Genomic DNA, 8,929 nt, shown 5'->3' with positions numbered 1-8,929 from the left:
AATGAGAGGTAAAAACAAGGTTAGTTAGGTACATTTAGTTTTAACTGACAATGTCTGTGTGACGAAGCAGCTATATATTTATATAAAAACCTTTTTCTTCCAAGCAGCTGCATTCGCTAAAGATATAGCAAAGGTTGAGTGCGAAGGGCATCCACTCAAAAAATTTGTAGCCAAAACCAAATGTCAACCCAAAGCAATCACCTTCGTAAGGGCTGGTTGAGAGGCTGACGTATGTAGCTGAAAAAACTCACCTGTACATATGAACAAGCTGGCGGCTCTCAACAGCTCCGGCGTTATCATGTCCTTATTGACCATCACATTGGAGTAGGCGGCTTTGGTCTTCCTCTGGAAGATGCGGTAGTTATCGTTCACCTTGAACTTTTCATTTTTGGACGCGTTAAACACTATGGACTTGTCCATTTTGTCCAGCCCATCACCGCCACCGGCCGGAGTTGACACTTTCATGATTCACTGATCCTACCGCTATATTTAGAATATTACACTTTCTTGATTCACTGATTCTACCGCTATATTTAGAATATTACACTTTCATGATTCACTGATTCTACCACTATTAGAGTTCCATGGATGCACTTAGGATTTCACTAATCCTACCCTTTAGATTAACGTTTCGCGGATTTACCTATCTACAGGTACTAGATAACTCTCTTTTTGAGGACGCGGAAAGTAAGTAAGGAGGTACTCTCTTTTTTAACTATAGCCTCTATCTTGGGTATCTTTCATGCTTTCAAGTTGTATCACTCAAATTTACGTAATGACCTGGTCAAAGCAGGAGATTCTAGGTAGGTACCATTGACACTTGCACATAATAATTATGATACACCTCACAATCGATATTATAGAACTCGCCACACAACTTTGGGAAAATAACAACTTTCAAGTAGTAGATAGGTAGCTAGATGGATTTCTAAGGAGTTTTACTATTTTGATAATCCGAACAGCGAGACCGAATTTACTGAATGTTACAATTAATATTACACAACAATGAAAAGATTGAAATCACAAGAGTTCTGTGTGAAATAAACGTAAGTTGGATGTGTATTTGAATGGAAAATGTTTGTATTCTTGGTAGTCATGGTAACAGAAGGTAATGTAAAACGTTATGTATATATATGATATGCTATGCTAGTTCTTCCTCAACTACATTAGAGAGGGAGTAACGTTGAACTCCCCCCTTTCACAACACTACTCCACTTTAAACATCAAAGGGGGCACGGTTGGTCCAGTGGTAACGCGCTTGCTTGCCATGCAGAAGGTCCCGGATTCGAATCCCACCATCGACAAAAATTTGTACTCGTTTTTCATACTAGTTGATGTTTTGGACGCTAGGGGTGACTTCAGCGCGCTACATTACCTGTCGCCTGTGAGGTAAGTTGGATCACCTCTGTTGGAGAGGGAGAGCTGTCTGGCTAGGGGACGTTAAACAGAGAGAAGACTAGCGTCTGGCTGTGGGACTATAAACAGGGAGGAGAACAGCTAACCCTAACCAGCCTAGCAAGCTGGCAGTTCCTCAAAGGGTTCTCTCTGCTTTTAAAGACCAAGCACAAGTCCTCACGATGGTTGACTGCGGTTCAGGACGAGCCAGCCAATTTAACATGGCTAGAGCTAGAGACCATCACCCCGGTGTATAGCAGATACAAAAAGACATCTTTTCTTTATTCTGCTATCGCCATTCGGTGAAAGCTAAAGCCGCTAAAACAACAACAACCTCTGTTGGATTTTTTCATCCACTGCAGGGGAGCTAAATTTGTTGTTGTAGTAGCTATTGCCCAAGTCAAACGGATTCAAACTCCTCCTGTAGTTGGTAGTCCCAGGAATTCTATCACATCAATTGGCGTAAGCCTTTAAGCCATAGGTCCAGTAGTGTGAGCTAAATTTATGGTACTAACTAAGGGTATCCGGGGTTAAAGCGGCCTTTTCGTTTTGCTGGGATTCAAACCAGTGCTTGTCAGATACCAAATACTTACGATGTTGTTTAACACTTGATACCTTCGGTCGGTGCATTCAACTTTCAACATTGTATTAAGTAGGGTCCCCAGTCCCCACGCAACAGGTTTCTTGTTCTATTGCAAATTGTCAAGTACACTGTTACTGTCAAATACGTGAGAACCCTGCGCTATAACCACTGATCCTATTTAGTTGAACAATGATTTTTTTAGAGGTTTGATAAAGTTAGCGAACTCGTCTCGAAAGCGAAGAGAGAAAGAAGACAGGATAGGAGAAAGCCAGCCGTTCCGAGAACGAACATTATCCCATCAAGATAAAATTCGCCCCGGGTGGGAATCGAACCCGCGGCCTAGCGCTTACAAGGCATACGCGCTACGGAAGATGCGGTAGTTATCGTTCACCTTGAACTTTTCATTTTTGGACGCGTTAAACACTATGGACTTGTCCATTTTGTCCAGCCCATCCCCGCCACCGGCCGGAGTTGACATTTTCATGATTCACTGATTCTACCGCTATATTTAGAATATTACACTTTCATGATTCACTGATTCTACCGCTATTAGAGTTCCATGGATGCACTTAGGATTTCACTAATCCTACCCTTTAGATTAACGTTTCGCGGATTTACCTATGTACAGGTACTAGATAACTCTCTTTTTGAGGACGCGGAAAGTAAGTAAGTAGGTACTCTCTTTTTTAACTACAGCCTCTATCTTGGGTATCTTTCATGCTTTCAAATTGTATCACTCAAATTTACGTAATGACCTGGTCAAAGCAGGAGATTCTAGGTAGGTACCATTAACACTTGCACATAATAATTATTATGATACGCCTCACAATCAATATAGAACTCGCCACACAACTTTGGGAAAATAACAACTTTCAAGTAGTAGATAGGTAGCTAGATGGATTTCTAAGAACGCGCTACCAACAAAGTTAAGTAGGCTGGACTGATCATATTTAGATAAACAATGAAATTAAAGTTTTTCCTCCACATTCCAGATCGTGTTTGTCAGATACCGGAGTTCTGTTACCAACTCAGATCAATATTCATTGTCAACTTCTGCAATCTGATTGGTTGGATAGACAAGGTCATATGATGTCACAGGGGGATCGGCTCGAAAGCGAAGAGAGAAAGAAGACAGGATAGGAGAAAGCCAGCCGTTCCGAGAACGAACATTATCCCATCAGGATAAAATTCGCCCTGTGGGAATCAAACCTAACGCTTACAAGGCAAACGCGCTACCAACAAAGTTAAGTAGGCTGGACTGATCATATTTAGATAAACAATGAAATTAAAGTTTTTTCTCCACATTCCAGATCGTGTTTGTCAGATACCGGAATTCTGCTACCAACTCAGATCAATATTCATTGTCAACTTCTGCAATCTGATTGGTTGGATAGACAAGGTCATATGATGTCACAGGGAGATCGGTACGGGATTGGCCCGATCATTAATCAATATCAGGTAACTATCACGTCACGTGAACTCACGTGCTTATAGTCATAGCATCTAGCCTAGTTAGCTTGGTTGGTAGCGGAACTCGTCTCGAAAGCGAAGAGAGAAAGAAGACAGGATAGGAGAAAGCCAGCCGTTCCGAGAACGAACATTATCCCATCAGGATAAAATTCGCCCTGTGGGAATCAAACCTAACGCTTACAAGGCAAACGCGCTACCAACAAAGTTAAGTAGGCTGGACTGATCATATTTAGATAAACAATGAAATTAAAGTTTTTCCTCCACATTCCAGATCGTGTTTGTCAGATACCGGAGTTCTGTTACCAACTCAGATCAATATTCATTGTCAACTTCTGCAATCTGATTGGTTGGATAGACAAGGTCATATGATGTCACAGGGGGATCGGTACGGGATTGGCCCGATCATTAATCAATATCAGGTAACTATCACGTCACGTGAACTCACGTGCTTATAGTCATAGCATCTAGCCTAGTTAGCTTGGTTGGTAGCGGATCTGCCTTGTAAGCGCTAGGCCGCGGGTTTGATTTCCGCCCGGGGCGGATTTTATCCTGAACGCATAAGGTTCGTTCTCGGAACGGCTGGCTTTCTCCTATCCTGTCTTCCTTCTCTGTTCGCTTTCGGTACCTAGTATCCAATAATAATAAAAACGGTAAGAATAATGTTATTACATAGGATGTCTAATATAAACCTAACAAATAAGACCGTAGCAGTTACAGTTCCCTCTATCAAACGCTTAAAAAAAATCCATGACCTTCGATCGTGTTTGACAGAGAGAGCAGAGTAGGCGTCCAATACCAGGGGAACAGTGGACATGTCCACCTTGCTCAGGTCCAGGGAGAAGAACCTGGGAGAATGAGAGATAACGTTCAGTTAGAGTGTGTTTATCAACACGGTGGGTAGTGTAACTCAGGTTCGAATGTTTCAGGCTGTTTAAGCTATTGGCCTCTTAAATTAGCATTGATTCAAATTTCAATCCCGCCCGGGGAGGATTTTACCCTAAAGTCATAAACGGATAAGGTTCGTTCTCGGGACGGCTGGCTTTCTCTTATCCTGTCTTCCTTCGCTTTCGGGACGACAAGACCTTAGCAGTTACAGTTCCCTCTATTAAACCGGACGGTTGGCTTTCTCTTATCCTGTGTTCCTTCGCTTTCTGGACTATAAGACCTTAGCAGTTACAGTTCCCTCTATTAAACCTCTTTAAAAAAAGAAAAAAAATCACTGGGATTTCAACCAGTTTCTCAATTAATGGGCACTCAGCCTCGTGAGGACGAGGCTGAGTGCCCGAAATAGCTAATAATAATAATAATAATAGTGCTTATTTATACTGCTCGCATAGGACTGAAAAGTCCCTTTAGCAGGCGAGCGTCTTGACCACTACGCCACCGAGGCAGGTCTAAAAAGAAAAAAAAATCACTGGGATTTCAACCAGTTTCTCAATCAAAGGGCACTCAGCCTCGTGAAGACGAGGCTGAGTGCCCGAAATAGCTAATAATAATAATGGTCCGTATTTAATAGTTCTTATTTATACTGCTCGCATAGGATTGAAAAGTCCCTTTACCAGGCGAGCGTCTTGACCACTACGCCACCGAGGCAGGTCTAAGAGCACGTGAAATCAACTCACCTTGTATAATCATCCAGAACTTCCTGGAACTCCATTAGGGTGGACTTGAGTTGTGCCGCTGTGTATCTTATCTCAGGTACCAGGGTGTAATCAGTAACATCAGCATCATCCGCATCTATCTGGTTCAAATTGATGTCATCCGTCAGGAGGAATGAGAGAATAATCTGCGGAAATCAATTCAGATCTTAATTGTTTTATTCAGATGTCAGCATCATCCGCATCTATCTGGTTCAAATTGATGTCATCCGTCAGGAGGAATGAGAGAATGATCTGCGGAAATCAATTCAGATAATTGTTTTATTCAGATATCAGCATCATCCGCATCTATCTGGTTCAAATTGATGTCATCCGTCAGGAGGAATGAGAGAATGATCTGCGGAAATCAATTCAGATAATAAAATTGTATTCAGATAATTCTCGGGCCATTTGTAAGGCTGGGTGACGTTAAACACGAAGTAGACCAGTTTAGTTGGGCTGGCAGACTTTAAACACGGAGCATACCAGCCTGAAATTTCCCTTGCTAAAGAATTAGCGAAGGTAGATTGCGAAGGGCATACATATGTACACTCGTAAAATTTTGTAACAAAAACCAAATGTCAGCTGGCTGGCAGACTTTAAACACGGAGCATACCAGCCTGAAATTTCCCTTGCTAAAGAATTAGCGAAGGTAGATTGCGAAGGGCATACATACACTCGTAAAATTTTGTAACAAAAACTCAGACTTTAAACACGGAGCATACCAGCCTGAAATTTCCCTTGCTAAAGAATTAGCGAAGGTAGATTGCGAAGGGCATACATATGTACAGTGTACACTCGTAAAATTTTGTAACAAAAACCAAATGTCAGCCCACAAGTGATCACCTTAGCTAAGGCTGATTGAGGGCTGACCCGTCTAAACACGGGAAAAGGCGAAGAAGTGAAGAAGAAGCTGTGTTTGAGGGTGGCATACTTTGAGCCAGTCTATTGAAATCTAAAGACGTCCCAGTGGGGATTCGAACCCACAAAAACCAAATGTCAGCCCACAAGTGATCACCTTAGCTAAGGCTGATTGAGGGCTGACCCGGCTAAACACGGGAAAAGGCGAAGAAGAAGTGAAGAACAAGCTGTGTTTGAGGGTGGCATACTTTGAGCCAGTCTATTGAAATCTAAAGACGTCCCAGTGGGGATTCGAACTCGGATCACCTTAGCTAAGGCTGATTGAGGGCTGACCCGTCTAAACACGGGAAAAGGCGAAGAAGTGAAGAAGAAGCTGTGTTTGAGGGTGTTATACTTTGAGCCAGTCTATTGAAATCTAAAGACTAGTCCCAGTGGGGATTCGAACCCAGCGCCCCCAAACTCCAAGTCAAACATTCCCCCACCTGTCTCATCTTATCATTCTCCTCGCGTTCCAAATACTGATCGCTGAACAGAGCTGCCGACCCTAGGACCACGAGCTTTCCACCCCTGGTTTTATCCCTATAGAATGACACCACAGGGCGATTCAAAGGACAAGACGCACTACCGGTGGAGAATACAGGCACGGATGGTTTAATAACGTTGAGGCTGGCACCATACGGGTAGACAAAGTGGAGACTGGAAGCTAGGGAGTCTTCGGTGACGTCACGGTGTAGTGCTTCCGCGATACCTGAAATGGAAATAAAGAGTTTCTGCAAATAGCGGTACGTAAATTTTACCGGCACCTTGAAGCAATTAAGGGTCTGCTGGGTATTGAGTGCTTGAAGAGATTTGATAAGTGTAAGTTTATTATTATATAATATTTTTTGAGTTAAATGCGAAGTGCAAAATGACTGTGGAATAGGACCTAGCTAAGTGTGGAGATAAAAAATAAAGTAGAAAAAAAAGGACAAAGCCAGCTGTTCTTAGAACATATTTTATCTGTTTAGTATTAAGTTCGCCCCCGGGATTCAATCGAACCCGCGACCTACAAGGAAGGCGCGTTTTTATTCCCTATTCCGAAATGTTTCACTATGGCCATCTATCTGGTGTTTCTCTATTTCAGGCAAACTGTTCTACCTATTAGACGAGACCAAAGATTCGATCCTCTGGCACCATACGGGTAGACAAAGTGGAGACTGGAAGCTAGGGAGTCTTCGGTGACGTCACGGTGTAGTGCTTCCGCGATACCTGAAATAGAAATAAAGAGTTTCTGCAAATAGCGGTACGTAAATTTTACCGGCACCTTGAAGCAATTAAGGGGAAGAAGAAATTTGTGTTTTTGCAACTTTACGTTATTTTTTACGTTCTAAAACCACCGAGCACGAAAATTAAAAAAAAAAAGAAAAGAAAAGAAAAAATTCATTCTACCGTCGAAAATTAAGGTGACGCTGATGTGAAGAAAATAGCTTGAAACGTAAATTGAATAAGTAAACGTTTTACGTAGCTCTGAAATATGGAATGTGCAGAAAAGAGTTTTACTCGACGTTCGACGTTTTCAGATGACACCCGAATTTCACCTCTACGTAGTATATAGTCTCACCTCTATTGAGCACTCCATTTCCAATGAAGCACTCCTTGGGATGAAAATACTTGTAGAAGTGACATCGCACCACGCAGTCCGAGTTGACACTGACACCATATTGTTCCAATAGGAAGTTGATGTTAGTGGATGATCCTCTCTCACCCTCCTCTCCTAGAGCGATTAGTAGACTACCTCCCTCGTCCAGGTAAGTCTTGAGACTGTTCAGTTCGGTGATAGTGAACTGTTCCCTGGGACCTGGAATATACGTACATATTGATAGAATAGAATATAACTTGTATATCTTGCCCGAAAAGGGGTAAAACGTCCCTTTACCCGCCAGCAACACCTGATTGTATAGATGGTAATCCCCGGTTGTGGGCCTTTAGTTAGGTTGGAGGGTAGGGCGCCTGCTTTGTAAGCACAAGGTCACGGCTTCAATACCCACCTTGGGCTGACTTTATCTTAAACAGATATGGTTTGTTCTCGAAATTGCTGACTTTTTCCTATCCTCTCCTTCTTCTCTCTTCGACTTCGAGACAATAAGACTTCAGTAGTTACAGTTCTCTCCATCAAACCTCTTTGAAAATTCTCTTTCTTCCCCTCCACTTTCCCTAAAGTTGTATCCACACATAGTCGACTGAACCGTCTACACTGCCTAGATTCACCTCGTCGATCGACGGCCAGTCGACTATGTTTGGACACATCTTAACTCTATGCGGCCAGCAGTCAAACTGACCTGTAGATTCGTAGAAGCTCAACCCATCCTTTAGGGCTGTTTGTCTCTACACCTAAGTTTCGGAGTGGACTTTTTTCTGTATGGATTTAAGCTGAATTTCCCTTGCTAAAGATACCTCAAATTTGGATTTTTCACAACTTTTTACGTAGGAATCGACCTTTTATTAATAATATTTTCCCAATTGCAACTCCTCCATTCTCTTTCTCCCCCTCCACTTTCCCTAAAGCTGTATCCAAACATAGTCGACTGGCTGTCGATCGATGTCGACTGAACCGTCTACACTGCCTCGATAACATAGATTCACCTCGTCGGTCGACTATGTTTGGACACATCTTAACTCTATGCGGCCAGCAGTCAAACTGACAGTGACCTGTAGATTCGTAGAAGCTCTAGGGCTGTTTGCCTGTACACCTAAGTTTCGGAGTGGGCTTTTTCTGTATGGATTCAAGCTGAATTTCCCTCGCTAAAGATATAGCAAAGGTTGAGTGCGAAGGGCATCCACTCAAAAAATTTGTAGCCAAAACCAAATGTCAACCCAAAGCAATCACCTTCGTAAGGGCTGGTTGAGAGGCTGACGTATGTAGCTGAAAAAACTCACCTGTACATATGAACAAGCTGGCGGCTCTCAACAGCTCCGGCGTTATCATGTCCTTATTGACCATCAC

The 8,929-nt window shown here is 42.6% G+C and overlaps 1 protein-coding gene across 1 annotated transcript; it reads right to left on the bottom strand.

Moving 5' to 3' along the window:
• Positions 1–3,819: 3,819 nt before the first annotated feature.
• Positions 3,820–8,926, bottom strand: LOC103509793 (intraflagellar transport protein 52 homolog). Its single transcript, XM_026824056.1, has 6 exons — positions 8,863–8,926; positions 7,547–7,783; positions 6,429–6,694; positions 5,071–5,234; positions 4,201–4,293; positions 3,820–3,871 (listed from the first exon to the last, which is right to left on the bottom strand). Exons 1-6 carry the CDS (start codon positions 8,924–8,926, stop codon positions 3,820–3,822), a joined length of 876 nt encoding a protein of 291 aa, XP_026679857.1.
• Positions 8,927–8,929: the final 3 nt, after the last annotated feature.

This window comes from Diaphorina citri, unplaced genomic scaffold, assembly GCF_000475195.1.
Source record: "Diaphorina citri unplaced genomic scaffold, Diaci psyllid genome assembly version 1.1 scaffold532, whole genome shotgun sequence".
NCBI classification, from domain to species: Eukaryota; Metazoa; Arthropoda; class Insecta; order Hemiptera; family Psyllidae; genus Diaphorina; species Diaphorina citri.
This window is presented reverse-complemented; position numbering and strand designations above follow the sequence as displayed.